Source organism: Vigna unguiculata, chromosome 3 (genome assembly GCF_037176805.1).
Source record: "Vigna unguiculata cultivar grain cowpea cultivar isolate G323 ecotype 2 chromosome 3, ASM3717680v1, whole genome shotgun sequence".
Classification (NCBI taxonomy): Eukaryota; Viridiplantae; Streptophyta; class Magnoliopsida; order Fabales; family Fabaceae; genus Vigna; species Vigna unguiculata.
The window spans coordinates 43,216,931-43,243,179 of record NC_140794.1 but is presented as its reverse complement, the minus strand read 5'-3'; the positions used below and the strand labels follow the sequence as shown (position 1 = coordinate 43,243,179).

The following is a 26,249-nucleotide window of genomic DNA, read 5'->3' as shown; positions in this document are numbered from 1 at the left end:
ATAAGGTTATAACTGAAAAAATAAATCATCTGAATTGTCACATTCAGGTCAACAATTTCAATGATTTGTCACATAAGCATTAACTTTCATAGGCATTTTTTAAAATATAATGAAAAGTTTACTTTTTTGGCTTCTTTTAACAATTATAAGGATTTTAGGGACTAAAATTAAATAGTCAGTCACTTTTTAATAATATAGTCATTTACCTTTCTATCTCAACGTTCTCGGGAATGGAAAAAAAGAATACGTGATTATGGCTGGGTTAATAAATTCCCTCGAGAATCCGAGAAAATTAACCAACACGGTAACACAGATGGAGTATGATCAAGAATACCAATAATTTGATACAATTTGGTAACAAATTTAACGTTACTATCTAAGTTAAATGTTTTTTCCTATTTTATATTAATTAAAGTTTCCTTAAGAACGGAGATATAGTCTTAATCTAACCATTTGTAAAAACTAGCATCACTTTTGAGTCCTTAAAAAATTGTGGTAGTAGCAGTCAATCATATTATTGTTCATGCTTTTACCAAAAAAAAAACGCCTCTATAATAAATATTACACTTCCATGTATAAATAAAAAATGATTACAAATCATGAATATAGCCTATAGCATTATCTATATCCATGCTTGCAGGGGTTAACTCATCTAGCTATTTTCATCCATCACAAACAAATGACTGAACTCGAATTCAAGAATAATATCAATTGGTGAGTTGTGATGTGCCTAGTAAACTCGGAGCTGCCCAAATCCTTAACCAGGGAAGCCATGTCCTAACTCTGAATATTTATGCTCCAAAGACATTATCAAGAAGCATAAAAAGAGCCTTGTTTTACTAACTGGTAGTATTCTTTCTGCCCATAGAGTTCCCTGAAACAACAAAGAGTACAACGTCGTATATATTTTAAACAAGCAACAATATATGATGATTGTTACAGAAGAATGATTAACTTATATTATCTAGGGGGAAAAGAAGACAAGTAACATTCAAATTTATTGAAAGAAATGACTAGGAAAAAAGTCAGTTTTCACTACAAAGTGTGTTTTTCTTTTACTTGTGTGACATTATTTTTGTATAACCTTTTATGCAGAGAGTGCCTCCAGTTGAAAGTATAAAATTAATTCATTTTATTAGCAGACACTTAACATAGAACCGGTAATTTATTCATTTCCAAGCAGAATTAGACCAAGCTATCCAAGCCACATCAAACTCAAGCTCGGGTTTCTCCTAAGTGAAGAACGAAGTAAAGAAATTCAATTTTAAGACCCCATTCTGAAAACTACCACATGTAAACGTCAATTTAGATTTATTCAAAACTTTCCTTGAAAAATGCCTCGTTAGAACATTAGTTAACAAAGATGTTATCACGGACAGGTTGCCTACAGATCCTATACCAAAGCCTGGCCTGTAGTCCCCCATTCCCATCCCTTTCCATAAAATGAAGTTTCCCTTACATGTGAGGAATTGGGTAGGCTTTAGTAGATCCTTCAGTACAAGGGAATACATGCATGTAATTGAAAATTATTAGTGACTGTGCAACTTATGGCCAAATGGTACATATCATACAAAATCGTGTCCAGTGGTAATAAGTGGCATTCCAATAAAAAGAAATTTCCGAAGACCAAAATTTTATCACATGAAGAATCAACAGATGTTTTCAATGATTTGATCCAATATTCCTAAGTTTTTCTTGAAGCAGATCCACTGTTTTTCATACAGGGTAAGACCCAATAGCATAATGCCAGATAGTATAACAAGTTACACTGTAATGAAGACAAACAGTATCGTGTAACTTACATAGTACACTTGCAAGATTCAATGTTTGATGCGCCACAAGACCGTAACAGTTGAGATGGGTTTGGGGCTTACACAACTTGATCAATAGTGGATGCGGGATATGGTTGAGTAGAAATAGAATATTGTCTTTTAGACCAACCATGTTATGAGTCAAACCCAATCCTACAGAGCATGTGACCCATAGCAGCCTCGAAGGGAGATGTCCAGCAAGAAATTGACAATGCCAAGCCCAAAAGAATCATTGTCAAGCCAAAAAAATGGACTAACTATATCTCTTTTTTTTCTTTCCTTCCACAGGTTCCCACTAAGCTAGTGAGTAATCTTGCTCCTAGTACCATGGGCCCAATGAGTTTGTTAGTCTATGACTCAACATGTTCTAGAACGAATTTTCAAATATAGGATGTTCTACCCATTCTTTGTATCCGGATTCATATATATTCCTTCTCCTAAATCCTCTAAGAGGGCTTAAATCTTCTAAGGCGGCTCTTTCTGTCCTCAAATTCCAAGAATCACTTCCCTGTCAATCCTAACATAGATTAACCCTATCAATTTTTATCACACCTCATGTTTATGTTTATCAAAATGATGTGATGACATCTTAAAAGGTGGACTTTAAACTTAACTTAACCTTGCAAGGTAGTTTTGTGAGGTTAAACTAGACTTAAAACTCATTTTCTAAGAGATAAGATCAATGATAATGGTATGTTATTTTTATCGGCCATACGAGGCTGTCTCCTGATATATATGCATCAACAATCTGCTTCCACTTTGCCCAGCAGCCAACAACTAATTCTATGGAGAGGGATTTTAAATCAACATTGGTGAGGCCTTACGTCCTTAGAATTTAGATTTTTTTTTTCTTTTTAATTAGCATGTTCAAGGGCCTTTTGCCAAACAAAAAGCGTAGGTTTTATGCAAAGATGTTGAGTTTGTCCCCATTTGGTGCTATAGGTTGAACAGATTTTCTCAATTTTTAAAAGAAAACTTTGTATAGGTTTACTTATTCCAATAGCCCGCAAATCTTTTCATGGTCTCTTTTGTGGTATTAAGCATATGGGAGGATTTTAAGAGTCTCATTGCTAGACCTGCAGTGGGATTGGAAAGATCTTGTCTTTACTGTTTTGATTTTCTTATTTTGGGTTTTCTGTGCGGAAGGTTACTTCTTCTCTTTTCTTTATCCTCCTCCATTAGTTATAAAATATTTCCCTCATGACAAGCAAAAAAAAAAACATGTCCAATTTGAAACTACTATTGCAGCGAATGCAAGACAAAAACTATATGAACCCTGTATTCAAAACAGAAGGAAATTCGTAACCATTACTACTATTATTATTATTATCTTGCTCACAAAGAAGGTCTAAAATGTCATATGAGGGCAAGGAAAGTGGCCTACAGAGAAAGCAAAGTAGTCAATACTAGGATGCAATCCTAAAATCAAGTAGGTAATATTTGCATTATACCCAAAAACAATCCATGTTAATATGCATCTATCTTGCAAGGAAAGCTGGGTAAATTCTATCCATGCCCTAAATTGGATACAAAGGAAATTGACAATAACATTACTATTTTCTAACTTCTAGGAAACAGAGAGGGCATAAAAATGTCAGGTGAGGACAGGAAGGGAGGTGAAAAGAGAAACCATTGATTCATTTGGATCCTTCTTTAGTAATCACATGATCAAGTAATCTCTAAAGAATCTGGGAAGCATTGATTCATTTTTATTTGTTTACAACAAATGATGAGTGTGTGTGACAACTGATTATACTGATCTACAGTCACATACTGAAAACATGAAGGCAGGTGGTAAGAACAAATAAACTTACGCTAGATCAGCTGTGGACTCTGATTTGGTGACAGCCTTCCCTTCAGCCAGTTCTAGGCAAGAATAATGTATTATCATTTCCTTTACTGTATACTTGGTGCTTTTTATATCATTATCCCATAAGATGCACTGATATCAAAAGTAAAGAGCAGTAACATTAGTAGTTAGTACCATGACATCCAGAAGCCCAACACCCTCCACCAATATAAGCATTAGAATATAGAAGAAGAACCAAAGAAGAAAAAATCTGTCTGGATTTGGAAACTGCATATTTATAAAATTATCACCCATCTCTAGGTAAAATGTAAAGGTCATAAAAGGTACTGTAGTTTGTTAACGTAGAACAAAAAAAAAAATACCTTCCTAATGTATTCTCTTTTTACATCTTCATGAGAGACTTCACCTTCAGGCGAAAATATTGATGCATTCCAAAGTGCCCCTCTGGCAACCATCACCGATGCGGCACCTTACATTACACACCAATTTCATTTAGTAACTAAACATGAAAAAATATTTAATAAATAGCAACTTAGATAGTCCATCATGATAGGAATAACATGTACAGATTTCATTGCATATTTTCTATTTGATCAAAAACTAATGAAGATAAAAAATAAATTCCCATCCTACATGATAAAAACCAACGAATTTCATTTCATATTATATTCAATTCAGATGCATACTATTTTTATGAACCTCGTCAGTTATTTTTGTGGATCCATGAGTGACATCCAGCAAACAACCTGATATACCCTGGTTAGTCCCCTCAATGTTACTTTTGAAACCTTTGTTTTTCAAAAGTTTCTACAGGCTGCCTTAGAGATGTTATAGTTTTCTTTCCACTTTAGTCTCTAGTCTTTTTGTCAACGTGTTGTCATATGGAGGAAAAAAACCACTTGAAGCTATCTCCAAGAGGGGAGCATTCAAGTTACCATAAATGTTAAAGCAACGATGATGTGGATACCTTTTGGGAGTTGGAAGTATTTCATATATATATATATATATATATATACATATATATACATATATGTATATATATATATGTATATATATGTATATCTATATATATATGTATATATATATATATATACATATATATGTATGTATGTGTATATATATATATACACATACATACATATATATATATATACATACATATACATACATATATATGTATATATATACATATATATATACATATATATATATATATATATATGTATGTATATATATATATATATATATATATTTTATTATGGTCTCTGTCAAGAACAGGTTTGCTTCTAGCTTTCTCAGTAGGTAGTCAAAAGGAATCTTCTGTGTCTAAGCCCATTACTTGGTCCTACATGAAGGCTCATAAAAAATGATTACCAATAGCATGAAGTGGACACTTGATTCAAGGCCTCTATGGGAAGGAAAAGCCTATGCGTACACCCAATCCTTCCTGAAGAACTGAAGGTCCTAGGATTAGGATACAAAGAAGTATGCAATTTATGATCACCACAGGAAGAAATTTGTTTAGCTTTGGTCCATCTCAATTTCGAAGACAATGAATTAAAACTTCGGGAGAACTCATTAACAAGGACAGGGGTTAGGTTGCAACATAATAAAATACAGACCAGATAACTCAGGTTCCTGAAGTTTATGATAAAAATCAACTGCATTCAGAGTTTTTTTTCCCTGCACACTATTTACAATCTACCATTCTTGCAGAATTTTTTTCAACTTACTTGTGGCTGATTTAATGCGTTCAAAATCTTCATACTCAAAAACATCACCATTTGCTATAACTGGAATAGATAATGCTGACACAACATCAGCTATTTCATTCCACTTAGCAGGATCTCTGGGCCTATCTGTGACTTTTCTGTAAATATATCAAAAAGGAAAAAAAGTGAGCGCATATTAAGAACCTAAAGATCAATTTTAATGATTAAATGAAATTAACAATTAAATACGAGAAAGAGTTCCCTCCTCCAAGGGTTTCCACTTTGTAAAAAAATTTACCTTCACAACAAAGCTAAAGCTCAATTCTCCCAATTGATACAAGATAGAATGAATTTCTTCTTGTAAATGAAAGCGCTACTTTATTTTTCAGTTCATTAACATCAAATTTCAAAAATGATAAATAAGCCCTAAGTTGTTCATGTGATACCTTTTGTATGTCTCAAGAATCTTGGGCTAGTTACTTTCTTAAATAATATGGTTTCCCTAAAAATCAGGCTCTAAGTCTATGAATGTAAAGTAAAGAATGTGGAAAGACTAAAAGAAATTCCATTTGAGTCTCATGCAAAAATCTTCTTTATTGAATGCCAACCTTACTAGTGAATCTACTTCACATAGTCTTGCCCTACGCATCCCTTTTTGAAGTTAAAAGCATATGGTAGTTACATATCAACTACATATGCCACGGAGATTGGTGGTGTTGAGAGATTCAACAGGGAGATGACTCGGGGATTTCTCTAAACGCTTGCGCCCTAGTGCCTGTTAGTGCACCTACCACTCATAACAAGCCCATTGGGAATATATCTAAGCCAACTTGGCTAAAGGACTACTACACCTGCACTACACCAAGAGTTGTCATTAAGAATCTTCTGTTATACACAGGGAACAAGTGTCTTTGACTGGTTTGTAGGAAGAATGTATTCAAGTCCTTGAATGACCTACTGTGGAAATGAAAAAGGCAGAGAATGTTCGTCATTTTCATATAGCTTTCTTAGTGTAGTATAGCTTTATTTCTTGCTATCACCTAAGCATGTATCATTTTGGTGTTTTCATTGACTTCACCATGCCTCCCAAACCCCAAAAGATCTTGATGAAACCCTTAAGCTTATCCTGGACAAACTAGCACTCTCCAAACTCTTCAGACTTCCCTAGAAACATGCCAGTCTTCTTTGGAATCCAAACAACTCCGAAACCTTGTTGATACCCATTCCACTCCCCTCTCACATCCATTGGTCTCAATCTTTGGCTTGTTCTCTATTAACCCAACCTTATACCAACAAGCCACCATAGTCTGTCTCAACATTTTTAATGCCCTGGATGTACAAAGATACTAAACTTTTCACCCATGAATGTCTTCCCTGTCAATAGAACAAGCCACCAAGTAGAAAAAAATTGGGCCATCTCCAACCCCTCCCTATTTCCCAACAAGTTTGAGATGATCTTACCATAGACTTTATCACCCATTTACATGTTGATAGATTAACCAAATATGTTTGTTTCATTACCCTCCAACATATCCTTCACCGAACCCAGTTAGCTCACTAGTACTCTATTGAAATTTGCAAGTCAATTGTCGTGGACCATAACCCCTTGTTCCTCTACCACTTCTTCCATGAGCTCTTTTCGCCTACTAGTAAACACATTGAGGTTTAGCACCTCCTACCATCCACCAAAGGATACTTAATTTGAAGTCATCAATCACAAGTTAGAAATTTACCTTACATGTTTCGTAGAACCACATTCCTTGTACATGTTTTTTCACCTAGTGGAGTATTGGTACAATTCCTTGTTCCATTCAGCAATCTATACCACCCCATTTTGTGCCCTTTACGATATCATACCACCCTCATTTCCATATTACATATCAAGCACAACTAGTATCCCATCTCTCAATACCTCACTACAACAAGGTGCCAAAGTACTCCTCCAACTCAAACAAAACTTGGAAAGAACTCACCAAGGCATGGCCTCAAAAGTCAACAAGTGCTGACACTACCATGCCTTCAACATTGGGAATTGAGTCTTTATTCACCTCAAACACTACCTGCCAAGGATGGATCACCAATGAACTTCCCACAAGCTCTTTCGCAAATATTTTGGCCCCTTCACCATTACTAGATATATCGGTGTAGTGGCGTACGAGTTGGCCCTTCCAACCACCTCCTAGATCCACCTCATCTTCAACAATTTGCTTCTGTGTTATTAATATCGGATAACGAAAAATATCGGCAACCCCAAAAATCTTTATATAGTTATAACGGAAACCATAACGAGTTATGACGGAAGTATTGCGATAAAAAAAAAAATATAATACCACCACATATAATTTTAATGAAAAAGTAATGATATTATGTATAAAAATTCACAAATCCACACCTCCTCCTATCCGTTCACATCCTACCATTGAACCATAGTGACACCACACACTAAACTCTCACCCCCACCCTTTTCCCTAAACTAAGCACTATTATTTAGTGGAGCTCATTTTTTTTAATTGGGGTAAATGAATTATTTTCTTGTAACAAGCTGATGCTTAGTATGCTTCATCTTGAGGAGAGTGTTAGACATATAAGAAACATATGAAGATATCATCTTAGAATATTTTAGAGTATCTTAGATGATCTTAGGATTTATTCTTTATATTTTGATTTGTTTCTTGATTTAATTAGGATGTTTATAATAATAGGAATATTTACTAAAATTGAGATTAACTAGAATTACATTTATAGGTATATCATGCCATCTATACGGGAATAAAGCCTCCTATAATTATTTGTATTGATTTTCATCAGCTTATATAAAATGGACTCAGTTGTGCAGCCCAGAGACAGTTTTCAGCATCTCTTGCATCATTTTTTCTCTTTCAACAATAGGTATATCATATCAACATATAGCCATAAAATCTCCTGTAATTATATCCACTAAGCATAATTATCTTAGATAAAATGAACTGTTATATAGTCCATACATACAATTTTAAGCATCTCTTTCACCTATTTTACCCTCTCAACAATAGTAATTGACAACGAGACGCACTAAGGGCTTGCATAAAGTGTCATTTCATCCCTAGGAAGAATCAATTCTTGTGTTTAGCCTAGGGGAAAAGGCTGATTTTTCAGAAGTTAGACATCAAATGCATATTGTTTCATTAGGTTCCGTTGTGTATTTCAAAAAAAAGTTATTTTATATTAGTCTGATGGTAGGCTGTTATTAAGTTTTATAGGAGCTGTCATTGTTCAAAATTAAAAATGCCTGATATGAAGGGGGTGGGAAAATATGTGCATTTGGAAGTTCTATGGGCAGAGTTATTCCCTTTAGGAGCTGTTACAACAATAGGACAGTTTTTGCTTCAGTTTCCATTCAATTACTGCGCCTAAATATCCAGTTTCAATGTACTAACATAATATCCCCTAGGATTTGGTTTTTGATTGAGCATTATCAGACAATTCATCACAAGTAGATCAAGCCTTCTGCTATTGCATTCTCTCCCAATAAGATACTTTGAATGTCCTCTGACAAAAATTTGTCATGATGGTTTATTCTACATATCCTAATTGTTTGAAAATTTCATAACTCCCACTTGGAATAACATATCATCAAAAAATGATTATCCTGCCTTGACTGCTTCAATGAAAACAATTAAACAAGCCTTTGCCGTGCCTTCTATTAAACACTGTATATCATCCTAAACCCAGATTAAAGACAAAAGTTGTATACATAGTCATCTCACAACAGAAAACGGTATAACATAGACGAATGATAGAATTGTGAGATAGATCCTGCTAACAATAATTGTATATATAAGCATCTAATAAGTTGATTGAAACAAGAATGACTGTCTTTTGAAAGCAAAACACCAATATTAGTTCACAATAGAGAAAGAAAGTCCCAGGGGAAAGTTTTAAGAATTGGAGATTACCGTCCATGGACTGCGAGAGCTGAAACACCAGTTTTCTCAATTCTTTTGGCCAATTCCACAGTCTCATGTGGTGATTTTAGGAGTCGGATCTTACAAGTTACGGGTGTGTTCAAATTCCTTCTTAATGTTGTTAAGATCTAGCATTTTAAAGAGAAAGGATTCAAACGTGTTAAAGAAGCACAATCAGAAATACAACAATTTATAAAGACTTACATCATGAATAAGCTCTGGTTTGGACAGCAGAGCAGCACCCATCCCACCACTCACAGAAAATGCCTTCGGGCAACCCATGTTAATATCTATGGCAGCAACATCATTACACCTGCAGCCAGTCATAGCATATAAAAATGGAAAAAAGAAACAAAATAAACACTTAAATACATTGCTTTTTCAGTGCAGAAAAGCTACATGCAATGATCTTGTACAGCAACTTCGGTGCACATAAGAAAGCATACATACTTCAAAACAGAATATTAAATCTGTTCATTCGGTCTATGTATTTGGAATCGGGAGAGAAAAAGATCTTCCAGCAAATCGTTACTATGACTAAGACAGCAACATTTTAATCTATATCTGAATAGGTTTTCACTTTTCAGTCTTATATATACTAAGATCAATAAAAAATAAAAAATTAAGAACCAACAACAACAATATCAGCCAAGCCACATCTTACTGGATGTGTTTTTCCCTACAGGACATAACTGACCCCATTGGGAAATCAGTCAATGAAAAGTATGTACAGCGCACAACTATTTTTTATACAGAGAAGTAAAAGCAAAACGGGTATATCAACTTCAGCGTAAAGAGGGAACCCAAATGCACAATTAACTTACACTAACTGAGCAGCAGTTAGGGCTCTCACAGCATCAGATGTGCCTATTTGAAATACAACCCTATCCTTTTCTTCATCGCAGGTTCTAAAAACAACACTATCTGTTCCCTTCTCCACAAAGTCGGTGCATCCAATGAGTTCTGACAAAGAATTAACAAAAAAAAAGACCTTTCTTAGTATATTAAATCTAAATAAGAAAAACCACAGGCATATGAATGATTAGCTATCTCTCCAACAGTTCCAATAAAATCTTAGCAGTTGACATCTTGCCACCACAAAAAATAAATAAGCATCGACATTCATCACCACTATTTCATTTCATTTGCGCATGTATACAACAGTAGAACTGAATTCTAGCATAATTTATTTATTTCACATTGGTTCAAGTAGAAAAAGAGTATAAAATACTACATTTATAAGAAGAGGGTGCAATTGAGAGACAGAAAGAGGCGTAGTTGTGTACCGTTGATTCGACGGTCGCACTTGAGCATCTTATGATCAATAATTTCCTCACCGTAAGTGATATCTGCACCATATTGAGCAGCTAGTAATCTAAATGGGAGAGTGCCCTACCAAAGAAAGTTAGAAAACAAAAAAGGCAGATATAACGATATGAATGTTGCGGTTTGGTTTGGAAGTTGAAAATGGTAGTTTAGAGAGAATGAAAAGGAAGTTGAACTCACAACGCGAACCATGGGAGCGAGAACGAGTTTGTTGCGGTAATCCATAATTGTAGGGTTGACGAATGCCTAGTTCCCAATTTGCCCGGGGCAATTCGGCCAGAGTGGCGAGAATAGATAAAGGATCGAAGATGCAAAATCTAAGAGTTCAAATACAATTTTCTTTTGTTGAGTCAAAACGAGTCCCGTTATTTCTTTGCTACCACTGAAAACGCGGTTTACAACACCCTGTAATATGAGAATTCGATTAAAGATAATCAGTTATTTGAGTTAGTTGTTTTATCTCATAAATTAAAAAAAAAAAAAAAAAACTATTCGAACAAATTAGCATACCAAAAGAATAATTGTTTGAATTAATTGAAATAATTTGTTCTTAAATTTTTGTAGAAGAAAAATCCATTCTATTAATATCTCGTAAAGGGAGATTTATTTATACGACCAATATCCGATCACACATTACCTACGTTGTTGATCATTTTAGCTGATTCGTGCTATTCATACAATAAGATTAGGAATAACATCGTGGCTTCCGTTTACAAAATATTCGTTGGTTTTTTAAAATTTGCAGAATTCATAAATATTTGCAAATATTTTAAAAAAATTATAGATTTTAAAAATAAAATTTAAAATAAACTTTAAAAAATAGAAAATAATGTAAATTAAATATAAATTTAATTTAATTTGATAAAATATAAATTAAAATTTAATTTAATTTAACATAATAAAATATAAATTAAATTCTAATTTTAATTTTTTACATGTAATGATATCCGCCGGTACGGGTATAATGATACTTGCACCTCACTTGTTTATAAGCGGATATTAAATAATTTGTTATCTCTTACTCGTGAGTACCCGTTTAAAGTATTTACTTACTACTCGTAGCGGATTTTATCTGCGGATACCTACGAACATCGATATTTGTTTCATCCCTAAACACAACATCATTAAGCTTGCATGTATATTATTTTATATCTCAAAGACTCACAAAAAGACTTATTTGTTAATGCAACAAGTGATCTTCAATTCAAGGCCTTCAATGACTCAAATTTAGTAGGCTGCTCATAAACTCAACCGTTTGTCACAAGTTACATCATCTATCTTGGACAATCCCCTATATCCTTGAAGTCTAAAAAGCAACCCATTGTATCCATAATGTCCTCTTAAGTTGAGTACAAAACTTTTGCTTCAACCACTTATGAGATACAATGACTTACCTATCTTGTGCAAGACCTTCAAGTTCAACACATTTGATAGTCTCTCCTATATTGTGAAATTTTGCAATTCAAATTGCATCCAATCAAGTCTTCCATGATAAGACAAAATAGATTGTCACATCATCACAAAGAAAATTTAACAAAATCTCATCAAACTTATTCTTATCAATATGAACCTTCAACAAGTTGACATACTAACTAAAGTTCTTCTTGCATCAACCTTTGATCATCTTTGTTCCAAGCTGGGAATGCTCAACATATATTCTCAGCTTGAAGGGGATTTCAAAATAGTCACAAAAAATTTATACACACGGTGTCCAAAGAACAATAGTTTCCACCTAACATGGCTTCGTTAGGCTTGAACGTTTTTTTTTTTTCTATTTTTCTATGATTCTATATTTTGTTCTTTGAATTCTTTAAACCACCGTTATTGGTCTAAGTGTTTTACCTATGGGCATTTTCTCATGTCTTCATGGTAATTTTTAAGACCTAAGGCAAATTTAACTATTAGTCAATAAGGATGCAAATTGCACAAAGCAAACGGAGAAGGAAGCAAACCTAGAGAAGGCGATTCGGTAAGGCAAAGGTAGCAAATAAAGAATGAAACATAGACGAAAAAGAGGACTTGCAGGGGAGAATGATGACGTAAAGCTAACTTATAAAGGTGAACTCTACGTGACATAGGTTCACCATGAGACGTCAAAGGTTTATCACTAAACGCTGATCAATGGAGATGTAATACACATCAGTTAGAGTGTAAAAGTATGCATATGAAGGAGATGATGTAAATAGGTGAGCATGGTTCGATACGAAAATTATCAAAACGCTTTGTTTGGATAAAACTTAATTATTTGATTGGAATTAGATCATGATTTTAGTTTTTTATAAAAACAATGCAATTCTGATCATAATACACCTTATTTATCTCTTTTTGTTTGTTTCACATAATGGAAATGAGGGAGAGTGAATGAATGCATTCAAAGAGATTGGGGTGTTGTTTGTTTCAAGGGATCGAGAGATGAAAGTGAAAATATTTGAAAAAAAATTTATGAAATTTTATAAATGATTTGATAAATGTAATGTGACAGACAAAAAAAATATTTTAATAGATTAAAATATAAGATTACATTTTTGTCCTTGTAGTTAAAATTAATATAAAATAAAATCTAATTCGTTAAAATTATTTTATAGTAAAACCTTGATGATTAATTTTTAAATAACAAAAACTAATAAGTGTAACTAATTTAAAATACAATGTGATTATTATAATCATTATAACGTTATTAATTAATTATTATAATATTATTCTTTTTGCTATTATTTTGTTTAGATGTTTTATTTTGTTTTTAATTGATGGTATTTTTTAGTAGATTAAATTTTGTCGTCGTCATTATTATTATTAATATTATTGATTATTGAGAGTGGCTGAACTTAAAAGAGCCAAATTACAATATATATATATATATATATATATATATATATATATATATATATATATTATCTTTTCTAATTAAAATAAATTTTCATTTCTTCGTATTATTTTCTCTATTCAAACTAAGTACACATAATAATATAATCAAAAAAATATGAAAATAATATATATGAAAGTGTGACATAAAGTTTATTATCAATAATAATATATTAAAAAAACAAAAGTTATTTTTAATGAGAGTGCTCCTCTACACTCTTTCAATAACTTAAAATCTTCAATAATTGAATTAGAACTAAAGTTTGTTGCAATATCTCTTTCAATATATATTATCATAGTGTTTGCTAAAAATTCAACTCCCATCTTATTTCTTAACTTGTTCTTAATTATTTTCATTATAGAAAATGATCCTTACTCCAATTTTTTAAAACCTATAAAAAATACACTAAAAAAGTTAAAACATGTTGATGACAATCAACTCATTGTCAATTAGAATTCAATGAAAATCAACTAAATTACATGTAACAATGAAAACTGTTGAAAATATTTTAATATAATTTAAAAGATAGATAATTAAAATAAAAATTTTACTATTACTCATATTTTTATGGACCTTTTAATTTTATGCGTTAATGTCATTTATGGTTAACGACTATATTCTTATTACTATTTTACTCTTATGTCTTCCTTTTCTACATATAAATACCAGCTAGGTATATGGGAGAAGACACAACAAACAACAACAAACACTAGAGTTTTCTGATAAATGTTCATATTTTCTTCTCTATACTATCTCTTAAAACAATGGTGTTCATAAGGTTTGGAGATCCTTCGCTGCACTCAATCGATCTAACGGGTTGTTGTATCTTGGTAGAGAAACGCATATGATTTGAAACACATATGATTGTGTATTTGTATTGCCCTGTGCAATGAGGTGTTTTTTCTATAAGGATAGTGCTATGCGTGTCTCAAATTGTTCTAATAATTATTATTATAATAATTTTATTATTAATAGTATTATTTGAGTAATCATTTTTTAACATTCTTAGAGAAAATTTTTCTCTTATTCTTTTCTAACATAACATTAAAGACAATATATAAAAGGAGAAGACTAGAAACACTTTTTATGAACTAATGTGTTTGTTATAGTTATAATTAAATCACTCTCAACTAAGCCTAAAAATGTATGTGTATAATTATTTCTATTTCTATTGGTAACAATAAATGAAATTATGGATAAATAAAATTCTGGCTCACTGAATAATTTGTTGTGATGTCTAAAGCTTATGTTTTTATATTAATTTATGCTTTAATATATTCTACTCTTATCATTGATAAAGATGTTCTATACCACCTATATATTTTAAGTTTTTGTATGAAAAAAAATGAAATAATTTGTCATATTAAAACTACTATTGTGTAAAAAATAAATAAAAATCTTCATATCAAAAATTAAGGAGATGGTCATGTAAAATTAAACTTGTCTTCTAGAATTGTTTTTCTTTTAAAAAATAAGTTTTTCATATTTCTAAATTTAGAAGCTTCCTTATTGCTCAACAAGGTTATTAAGTGGCTTTTCATGACAATAAATTATTATTTATAGACATTGTTATTCGGTTGATAAATGATATATTTGTGATGATTTGTTTGAGTTAAACACATTTATCTTGTAATAAAATATTTATAAGTTTTTCTTTGATTATTACAAAATGTTGAAAGTTGTGATATATGACATGCTATTATAATAATTGTTGAGAAGTTTGGTTAGAGACTATTCAAAGTATAAAATTTTGAGGTACAAAATTAATTAAAAAGAGAAGTGATAAATATATGTCTTTAGAAATGAGAATACATGTCTATATAAATGAGTTATTTTATGTGAAATTTATGGTATTATTCATTAAGTAACATCTTCATATAGTGTATGGTGTTAATCTAATGGTGCAGCGAAAGAAAAAAAATGCTTGGATGTGGTAAATGTTATTCTACAAGTTCTAACTTGCCTAACATTATATTAGTGAAATTTTATAACCTGCTTACCATATTTTGAACACAAAAGATTGTGATAAAACTTATTATAAGTTATTTTATGAAAGAAAAAAGAACCACATTTAAAATATTACAAAGTGTGAGGGTGTCTGTAAAGGTTAATATACCTCTTAATGCGAAAAAAAAAAAACTTTGGTTATTTATACTAATAAATTTCTAAAGATGTGTCTTCAAATGATAAATTAACTAAATTTGTTTGTGATACCTTTAATATTGTTTTTCCATCTAGTGATAATATTATTTGTGTTTCTTCTAGTTATGTCAATATGCCAAATTTCTTAAGATGATTGAAGGATATATTAATATAAGTTGGGTATTGATTATGGTGACAACTACTGATTATGGCTATGTTTTAACCTTGGATGAAGGTGCACTATCATGGAAATATGTTAAAAAGTTGTTGTTCTGTCATGATCTGTTATGCAAGCATAAACTATTCATTCTTCCATTCTAATGCATCCTAACAATCAAATTGTTATATTTAAAGTTTATAGTAAAAATGTCAATGAAAAACTGACATATATGAATGAGAGACAAATATATTAGAAACTTTATTACTCATGGTATTGTCTCTCTTGACTTTGTCAGGTCAGCAAGAAATATTGCAGATCTGCTCACCAAATGATTGATGCATCAATGAGTATTTGAGTCGAGGGGAATGAGACTATAGCTCATAAGTTAGTTGCAACAATGGACACCCATCTCCACATGAATGACGATCCCATGGAATGAAGTTCAATGGGTAACAACAAAGTTGTTTGTGACTAAAGTACACCAAATAATTTGATTAAATTTTATATCTCATTCATATGACGAGGTGTACTATAAATTGTGGCAATAATAAGGTTGATGTATGTACATTGTTATGCTTATTTTTTAAAATACCTTTTAATAAATCCAATGTTGAGGTATGTGCATTATTATGATTATTTTATAAAATACCTCTTAATAAATCCAATGACAATTATTGTAGGGGTGTGAGTCACAAATCACCCTTTGAGGATTTACCTAGTTAGTGTGATGGTGGGACCGTCATTGTGAGACATGGGCAAGTCTCTAAGTGAAAGTCATGAAATAAGATACATGCGCAAGACCGTAACTTGCACCCACTTATTAGAACCTATAATGAACAACACGGTCACAAGGGATGTAACTCAAGACAATCAAGTCCCTGCATTCTTTCGGGTGAAAGTTTATAAGCACTAGGTGTAAAGCTCAAAACCAGAAGGTTCCTTACACTGAACTACAATATTTTATTTTATTTTATTTTTTAAATTATGTGGGAGATTGTTGAAAATATTTTAATATAATTTAAAAAATAAATAATAAAAATAAAAATTCTACTTTACTCCTTTTTATGTACCTTTTAATGTTATGGATTAATATTATTTTATGTACCTAGGTGCATGGAAAAAGACACAATAAATACTAGAATTTTTTCATAAGTGTTGATATTTTCTTCTCTGTACATGAGGTTTGAAAATGACTTCATGCACCATATAATTTTTCTTCCTGCACCCTTAAACTTCTGGAATTGATTTTCGTAATACAGAAACAGTTTCGGATTATTTTTTTCTGGATAGCAATCAGCACTCCCTATTACGGTCCGATAATTGTTTTGATGGGGTGGATGAAGAAATTTGTATAAGTGCAGGAAGCAACACCCAGATCGGAAAGGGCAAGAAAGGGTAAAAACGGAACTTTATTTATATAGAATGCAGGCGGAAATTTTTGGAGGTCCAGATAGAAACTACAATCTAAAATTGGGCTTTGTAGGTAAAGTGGGCTGCACAGTGACTCGGTGGATGAACCAACGACACGTAAGTAACCCCTTCCCTCTTACACTTTCCATCCTAATGCACAAAACTCATCTTTCTCTTTCTTCTCTACGCTTTGCCCTAACCAACCTCCACAGATCTGTTACCTACATTTTCAGTAAGCTTCTCTTTTTCCCCTGTTCCACCAATTACTGTGAAACTCTTCACCCTAATCTTCTCTCTCACCTTTTTTATTTTAATTTATTCATCATAAATGATAAATACTGTTTAACAATTTCGGCTTCGTATGATATGCCACACGGTTCACTCTTTTAATGATAAACGGTTTGCTAATCAAGCTGTCTTTTTTCTTTTCTGTTCACGATCTTTTCTTCTTCTTCGTTAAATCTCATAGTTTGGATTTTTATCTTTCTGGATTTTTCGTGGGTCTTGCTCGAGCTGAAGTGGCATGTTTGAATTCTGGACCTTAAATTGTAAGTAATGGTCACTGGTCGTTTTGTTGAGCTGAACGTAGATTTCAAATTAGGCAATTTCGATTGGACGTAGGGAGGTTGGTATCGTTCATCTTCTTCCCTTGGGGTGGTCCTGTGACGGCGAAGAATCGAATTCAACTCTATTTTGTCAGGGATTTGATACTCCTTGTGGTTGTTTCTTGATTCAGCTTCTTGTGAATCTTTAACATATTCTTTTCAATTTATAGTGGACCTGTATTCTGATATGTTGGATATTAGTGGAACTTACTTAATGGCCTATAGGTTCTGTTATTTTCCTGTTGTTGTTGTTTTCGTCCTAGACCGTTTGGTTGGCGTTGTGAATAAGACAGTAAAAGTTATTGTGAAACATATGATGCAGACTCTGGAATATCACTTTTCCAAGATAGGGGCATATGCTTGAAGAAAATGCTAAGATACAACCTCCTCCGGAATTCTAATTGTTTGTTTGACTAATATAATGGGTTTATAATAATTTAATCTTTGGGAACTTATTCTTTCTGAAGCCTTGTTAGAGTTCTGACCAAATCAAAATAATATGTAAGTGGATTGTTTAGTTTAGTTCTAATTTTATTCTATACGTAAGTTGTTGTTGTTGTCCATTACTTGTCTGCACCAAAATTTATGTTCTCCAATGTGGGTGGATTCTCTTTCATTGTGTTTTTTTGCTGATATATTATTCGTTTAGTGGAAAAGATAAGTCTCAATTAGTATGATTGTGTAAAGATTATTAATATGACTAGTTTTTATTTGCTGCTTGAAGTTGCTTCTCACTCTGTAGCTATGCAAACTGACCCAGAATGCATTAAAAGGCATTTAATATTGCCAAGATTGTCCTGGAAGAAGATAGTTGTTTGTCTTGAGGTTTGCGTCTAGTATCATATAATATAAGTTTTAGAAACCATTTATAAACTTCTCAACTGGTAGATGGCTGTGTTTTCCGGGTATTGTTTGTATGGATACTTTGGGGGATGTCCAGGCAGGGTTACCTATTCTGATTATGGATTCTTTGGCAACGATTTGGATTGACTTAACAATTTTCTAATAACATGCTTTTTAGTATTATTCATTCTTCTCATACCAGAAAGAAAAAAAAAAAAACAGATGCACATGTGGCTAACTTTCTCTAACCTTTTTCCATAGTTCGTATTCTGACAGCATTTCATTTTTAATTCCTATTGAGTTACCAAAAATGCGAGTACATTTCACTCTTGTCTTTTTCTAAAGTGTGTATTTTTCTTTTACTTTTCCTTTATTGCAGTGAAATTCTGTTTTGGGAGGATTCCAAGTTCTCTTGCATTTCATTCTCTGTCTCTCCCTATCCACAACGTTTTTTTTTTGGAATAAAAGCATAACAAATTGTGGTACAGTAGTTTCCGTGGTTGTTCCATGAAGTTTTTTCTAACACTGAACTTTTGCAGGTGCCTCGCATTTTTTAAGGCATTACAAGTTGTAGATACAGTTACTACGCAATATGGAGCTGAGTACTATAAAAGATGCTTTTGACCGTGTTACTAAGAAGCAAAAGTTATCTTGTTCCAAGACTCAAGAAGCGATTGATCAGATCAGACAGGAAATTGAGAGTGTTTTAGATACAATTCAGTCAGTGAATAACGCTGACCATGAACTTGATTATAAAACCGTCATGAATGAGCTCAAGGCCAGTTTACTTAAAGCTGCTCCACTTTCTCAAATGGAAGGTACACAAAAAGAACTAAATGTAGCACTCAACAAGTATGGAAAACTTCTTGAAAAATATTTCAATCCTGATATATCCAAGGCTTACAGAAATATCGACATTGATATTCATACATTAAACCAAATAATTGCCAACCATTTTTACCGGCAGGGCCTTTTTGAGATAGGGGACAATTTCATGAATGTGGTTGGAGAGCCTGAATCTGCTGCCATTATGAAATCCCCATTCCTGGAAATGTATCAAATACTTGAAGCCATGCAGAATCAGAACCTAGAGCCAGCCCTCAACTGGGCTGTCACTAATAGTGACAAGCTTGATCTAAGTGGATCTGATATTGTGTTGAAACTTCACACAATGCAATTTGTGAAAGTGGTTCAAAATGGAAGTAGAGAGGAAGCCCTTAGTTATGCTCGAACACACCTTTCCCCTTTTGCTTCTCGTTACATGACTGAGATTCAGAAGCTTATGGGTTGTCTTCTATGGACTGGAAAGCTTGATCGATCTCCTTACCATGCGCTACTATCGCCATCTAACTGGGATAAGTTGGCTGAGGAACTTAAAAGGCAGTTCTGCAATCTTCTGGGACAGTCCTACAATAGTCCGTTGAGTGTGACTGTAGCAGCAGGCATCCAGGTTTTGCCATCTCTCCTCAAATTTATGAACGTCATGGCAGGGAAGAAGCATGAATGGCAGTCCATGAACCAGTTACCAGTGCCAGTTGAATTGGACAGCGAGTTCCAGTTTCATTCTATTTTTGTTTGTCCCGTCTCAAAAGAACAAGCAACTGGGGATAACCCTCCGATGTTAATGGCCTGTGGCCATGTCCTCTGTAAGCAGTCTATCTTGAAGATATCAAAGAACTGCACAAAAGTGTTCAAGTGCCCATATTGCCCCTTTGATATTGATGCAGGACAATGCAGGCAGCTATATTTCTGATATCGATGGATTTGTATGAAACTCTTGTATAAACTGAATCATGTGTTAGCATAGGTGTAACCGTATATGTCGCATGCAAAAAGCCAATTCCTTGTTGTGATGTCTGTATTTTAAAAATTTGTTGTAAATAGAAATTCTTTTTAATTTGGATATGTGCAGCAAGTCCTTCTTCTATGATTAATAATCACCAGCAATCATTTGAATAAGCTCTGATACACTCTAGTTAGATTTTGTCTCCTAATTGTTTGAAGCAGTAAAGGAAAGTAATGTCGAACATCTCAACAAACAAAAGAAAATAGCAGAAGAAAATCTACAGATTCAAGAGATCGAACATGCTACCTCATAAACAATTTTTCTAATTACTCTGATTGTTTAATTTACCAGACAGCACTATACATTATAATTAGTTTATATCCTTTGAGTTGATTCTGTTTTAAAAAACTGGTATAGTTGACGAAATATGCAGAAACTTAATGAACAAACAATACTCGTGGTTCAGTAATCTTGCATATAAGATTATTGTTGTATTGAAGAGAGATAGAAAATACTAGCAACTAAGAGTAATGAGCAGGTTTTTTCGTGGTAGAAAAGATCCGACATAACTTACATTGTAAGGGAATTACTATAAAAAGATTGTATCTTTTCTATTATATGTAAAAACAATTGTCATTTTCCCTTCTTTCCTCTTTTAAGGTTCCGAATGAACTATTTTCGCTACCTTCTCTTAGATTAGTGATTCTGCTATTGTGTCTACTGGAATATTTCCGAATTAGTACTCCACGGATCAATTCTTCTTTTATATCATCTTTAACTAATTCAAGTTAGTTTAGCTATCGGTAGAGTAGCAATAAAACAATGGATATTTATTACCCTAGTTGAAATTTAGTTTACATAATGTAATCATATAATTAAGAGATTACGTGTGTTGTCATTCTAACAAAATTGTCTAGAAAAAAATCTTAGGACATCAATACTATTTTATTAAAATATTTTTAAAGAATTTACACAAGACCTGTACTTCTTTATAATTTGAACCTCTTAGATCATGTTAGTACCTTATATCACTTGCAAATATCTAAAATCTGTGAATAAAATTTCTTTTGAACTTATTATCTCCTTTAGACCAATGTGGAAACATTCATTTTTCATATCATGCTTTGAAAGTTATTTCAGAAAAATATTATTTTAATTCCCGAAAATGTAAAATACAATCACTTTTTTTTGGCTAAGGAAATTCAAAATAAGTTTCTAGAGTGGCAAATAAGTATATAAATAATTAATCATAGCCTCTTTAGCTATTAAATATATGTTAATATAAATTTTTGGTTAAAGTGATTGATATAATGGCTTTAAGAATTCTTTTACATTTTCTTCATTTAAAAAGAACTAAGAATTCATTTGGGGGTTATGATAAGATTTGGTATCTTGTTGGAATAGTAAGTTTTTAATACAAATATTATCTTACCATCCATTGAAAAAATAAACAATATAGAACTAAAAAGCAAATAGATTAAAGAAGAATAATTTATGATGATAACTGCTATTGGAGTAGTTTATTTGAAGTGATTTAAAGTTTCTTTCCAAATATGAATGTACACTTACAACAAGAAAATCATTAAATGAAAAAAATAATTAGTTACTATACAAACTAATTTAGATATAAATTTATAAATTAAAAATTGTTAGCATTAAATATTTGATAGAGAGATAACAGATCTCTTCTTCTGTTACTGTTACCATTTTCTGTTTTTCCATTCTCCTTGTATATATACATTGTACCTTCCGCTGCTGCAATACACTCTGTATTCTTCTCTATTCAATAATAATGAGAAGCTTTCTCTTGAGCATTATTACAAACACTGTCATGGTATCAAATTGATATCCTTTGTTTCTCTCATGGCCGCTACTTCTTCTCTCTCCGATCACCTTTCTAACCCTACCCATCCTTTATTTCTCCATCCTGGAGAAAATCCAGCCCTGATTCTTGTTACTCCCCCTCTTTCGGACACCAATTATCAGCAATGGAAGCATGACATGCTTGTGGCCCTTGAAACCAAGAACAAAGAAAGATTTGTTCTTGGTACACTCTCGTGCCCTCCTTCTGACGATGCTCTTCATGAACCTTGGAAGAGATGCAACAAAATGGTGATTTCATGGCTGACATGTTCTATGTTTCTACCCATCAAACAATCGGTCATGTGGATGGATTCTGCGTATGAAATTTGGCACGATCTTCTGCAACGTTTTTCTCACGGAGACAAGTTTCGTATTGCTGATCTTCAAGAAGATCTTCATTCTTGCAAGCAAGGTGAATCTTCCGTTTCTCAGTATTATACCCGTTTACAAATTGTCTGGAAAGAATTATCTCTGTATAGAACTGTTCTTCTCTGTACTTGTTCTTCTCCATGTAATTGTGGTTTACTGATCAAGATCCAACAAGAAAGGAATGATGATTGTGTTATCAAGTTCCTTCGAGGCTTAAGCAATGAATTCTCCCAAGTTCGTTCTCAGATCATGCTCATGGAGCCCATGCCCCCTCTTCCCAAAACTTTTTCTTTAGTCCTTCAACAAGAACGTGAATTCCATAGTTCTTCATCTCAAACTTCACAAGATTCGATGGCCAATCTTAATTTTCAAGAACATTCGAATAAGAATTTCAATTTTTCTCGTGGAGGCTCCTCTGCTGCTCGTGGACGAGGACGTGCTAACAAGTTTGGTGGCCGCTCTAAATACTGTGATCATTGTCAGAGAACGAACCACACTTCTGAAAACTGTTGGGTTAAATACGGCATTCCTCAAGGCTACAAATCAAGTACCAAACAAAGCTCTGCTCAATCCAACCTTTCTGCTAACATGACTAATCCTGCACCCACTACCTCCAATGACTTCTCTGCCACACAACCTGATAAACCACATGTTCAATGTAGTTTTTCTCAAGAACAATATGAGGCAATTCTTGGTTTGTTGAAGCAATCTCAAACTGCTACACCTCCTATAGCAAGCGTCAACCAATGTTCTCCACAAATTCCAGGTCCTTCTATTATCTCTAACTATTATTCTTGGATTATAGACAGTGGGGCTACTGATCATATATGTTCCTCCAAGTTTCTTTTTCATTCTTTAAAGCCCATTTCTCCCATTTCTATACGCTTGCCAAATCATAATTTTGTTACTGCCAAATTTTTAGGAACTATTAAATTAGGAAATCTAGTTTTGCATAACACTCTATTTGTTCCTGATTTCTTTATTCACTTAGTTTCTATTTCCAAACTTTTGTCTTCCAATAATTGTTTCGTCATTTTTCATCAAAACAATTGTCTCATTGTGCAGATGAATACTTACCAGACGATTGGAGTAGCTAAAAAGTACCAAGGGCTCTTTTATCTCCATAGCAGTAGTAATAACAATGCTTCAGATTCAGAATCAAATCATTTACCTTCTGTTTTTAATAACACTAGTGATTCTTGTAATTTGTGGCACATGAAACTTGGCCATCCTTCAAATAAAGTTTTTCAAACATTGGCCTCTCAATATCATGATATTTCTTTTCAATCTGTTGATGCTTGTGATGCTTGTGCCTTTGCTAAACCAAAACGTCTTCAATTTTCTGCTAGCAAAACTAAATCATCTTGTTTCTTTCATCTCATTCACGTTGATATTTGGGGCCCAATTTCTACTACTTCTATTGATGGATATAAATATTATTTAACCATTGTAGATGACTATAGCCGTTTCACATGGGTCCTTCTTTTGAAACACAAAACTGATGTCAAAACCTCACTTCAAAATTTTATCATTTTAACAGAAAATCAGTTTTCTTGTACACTTAAGATATTAAGGTCTGATAAAGGAAAATAGTTTTCTCTTAATGAATTTTACGCTACTAAAGGTATTTTTCATGAGACTACTTGTGTTGCTACTCCCCAACAAAATGGCATTGTTGAGAGGAAGCATCAACACATTCTTAATGTTTGTCGTTCTCTTCTCTTTCAATCAAAAGTTCTAAATGTTTTTTGGTCTTACTCCATAAAGCTTGTTGTTCATATTATTAATAGACTCCCAACCCCTTTTTTGCAAAATATATCTCCTTATGAAAAGATTCATTCCATAAAACCTGATTTTGCCAACCTAAAAGTTTTTGGATGCCTATCATACTCTAGTTCTCCTACTGCATGACGCACAAAGCTTGATTCCAGGGGTATTAAATGCATTTTTCTTGGGTACTGTAAGACCCAGGAAAAATTAAATAATTAATTAAGTAATTAAGTGGATAAGTGTGGGTAAGGGGAACCTTTAAAGTAATAAATGCGGAATGTATGATGTGGAAAAGTGCTAGCTCAAATGGTTGAGAGTACTTGGTTTGTGTGAGAGGACTTGGGTTCGAGTCCTATGTATGCTATTTTTTTGTGTGTTATTAAATTTGTATTATTTTGTGTATATTAGAACGTGTTGTGGGTTTTATGATTATTGAATTGTATTGGTTAGTATGAAAAATAAATTGGTTGCATTGGTTAGGCATTGAGTTGGCTTGTGCATGGATGTGGGTTCAAACCTTGGGAGACCCAAAGGAAACTTCATTTTTGTCATTTTTGGTCTGCATTTGAAGTTGAAAAGTTAAGGAAAAGCCTAGCAGAAGTATCAGTTAGGGGAAACTGGAAAGCAAGCCAATTAGTGAGCTTGAATGGTCATTTTTCCCCTCTTAATGTAGTTTTCGTTTAAGGTTTTAACTCACCATTAAAACACCACTAGAGAGCCTAATTGTGAGGGAAAAGAAAGTTTTCTGCAGAGGGTATTGTGAGGTAGACACAGAGTGCGAAATTCAATGAGGAACTAAGGGTGTGGGTGAATCAGTGGGGGCTGAAGTGAGAGAAGGCAAGGGAGATCAATTGGAGTTCAAGGAAAGAAGTAGAAGAATATCGGGGAAAGCTTTAATCCAGGTTAGGGGAGCTTTTACATGTGTTTTGACAATAATCGTATGTTTTCATGCTTTATTGGATGGTTGTAATGTGTATTCTGAGTTTGTGTCGAATTCTGTTGAATTTCTGGAAATTTCCAGAAACCGCCTGGCGGGGTTGAAGGACCGCCAGGCTGCTCATGCCACGAGCGCTTGTTTTTTTGAGTTTTGATATGCACCGCCTAGCGGCTAAGGGTAGCCCGCCAGGCGACACGAACTGGGTTGCCCAGTTTCCTCTGATTTTTGGGTATTTTCACGGTGTGAGAGGCTTGGGAGAGGTTCTTGTAATACGAATGTCATTGGTATGGTAGATTGTTATCAGAAAATTAGTAATTGGTGGATTACGCATGAAATTTAATTGAAGTGGGGATTTAGGGTTCATGAATGATTAGAATGGGAAAATGGGGATGATCGTTGTGATTAGTCATATTGATGGAAAAATGGGAGTGAAAAGGAATTAGGGTATGAAATCTGAGTACTGGGTGATGTGTAATCATGTTAGACTTAATGCAAACTGAATTGGGGGTGATTACGAATACTGTGAGTGCTGGAAAATGGGACAGATCACAAAACCTGGTATGAACCGCCTGGCGGCTCTTGGGTGCCGCCAGGCGACACATCAGAGGCGAGGGTACTCTGGTGGCGTGCTAAAAAAAATGCGTTGTGGAAGGTTTCGGGGGAAAATTCTGGGGGATTCGGGGTAATAGTCAGTAAATTTCTTTCTTTGGAATTGAGTGAATAAACCAACATGTGAGGGCTAAGGATTAAGTTGCGGAATGACTTGGGAGTAACTGAAATCTGAAGAGATCAATGTACGATATACCTTATATTGGGATAAGTGGTTGACATACAAATTTATACCAGAGGGCTTGTTCTTATATTGATTTATGCAATATATTGTAATGTGGTGATTAAG

General features: G+C 33.3%; 2 protein-coding genes across 4 annotated transcripts; one reads left to right on the top strand and one right to left on the bottom strand.

Annotated features, from left to right (window-relative positions):
* Positions 1-377: 377 nt before the first annotated feature.
* On the bottom strand, positions 378-11,000 carry LOC114175625 (Aldolase-type TIM barrel family protein). Of its 3 annotated transcripts, none has more exons than XM_028060390.2 (9): positions 10,784-11,000; positions 10,564-10,626; positions 10,102-10,240; positions 9,482-9,590; positions 9,269-9,405; positions 5,355-5,491; positions 3,984-4,090; positions 3,626-3,753; positions 378-874 (listed from the first exon to the last, which is right to left on the bottom strand). In XM_028060390.2, exons 2-9 carry the CDS (start codon positions 10,589-10,591, stop codon positions 811-813), a joined length of 849 nt encoding a protein of 282 aa, XP_027916191.1. In that variant the 5' UTR covers positions 10,592-10,626; positions 10,784-11,000; the 3' UTR covers positions 378-810. The 3 variants fall into 3 exon arrangements, with proteins under 3 accessions (XP_027916191.1, XP_027916188.1, XP_027916189.1); XM_028060387.2 differs by having other exon boundaries at positions 10,564-10,669; positions 10,784-10,997; XM_028060388.2 differs by having other exon boundaries at positions 10,564-10,652; positions 10,784-10,960.
* Positions 11,001-17,288: 6,288 nt separating this feature from the next.
* LOC114179033 (protein RMD5 homolog) lies at positions 17,289-20,531 on the top strand. The gene is made up of 2 exons (XM_028065222.2): positions 17,289-17,410; positions 19,166-20,531. The coding sequence occupies exon 2, from the start codon at positions 19,219-19,221 to the stop codon at positions 20,377-20,379; it is 1,161 nt and encodes a 386-aa protein (XP_027921023.1). The 5' UTR covers positions 17,289-17,410; positions 19,166-19,218; the 3' UTR covers positions 20,380-20,531.
* Positions 20,532-26,249: the final 5,718 nt, after the last annotated feature.

Coding starts and splice junctions, on each gene's coding strand:
- LOC114175625 (XM_028060387.2), bottom strand. CDS start 10,828: ATGGATTACCGCAACAAACTCGTTCTCGCTCCCATGGTTCGCGTT. Junction 10,670..10,783: donor TCGCTCCCATGGTTCGCGTT/GTGAGTTCAACT, acceptor TTTCTTTGGTAG/GGCACTCTCCCATTTAGATT. Junction 9,406..9,481: donor AACCAGAGCTTATTCATGAT/GTAAGTCTTTAT, acceptor TTAAAATGCTAG/ATCTTAACAACATTAAGAAG.
- LOC114179033 (XM_028065222.2), top strand. CDS start 19,219: ATGGAGCTGAGTACTATAAAAGATGCTTTTGACCGTGTTACTAAGAAG.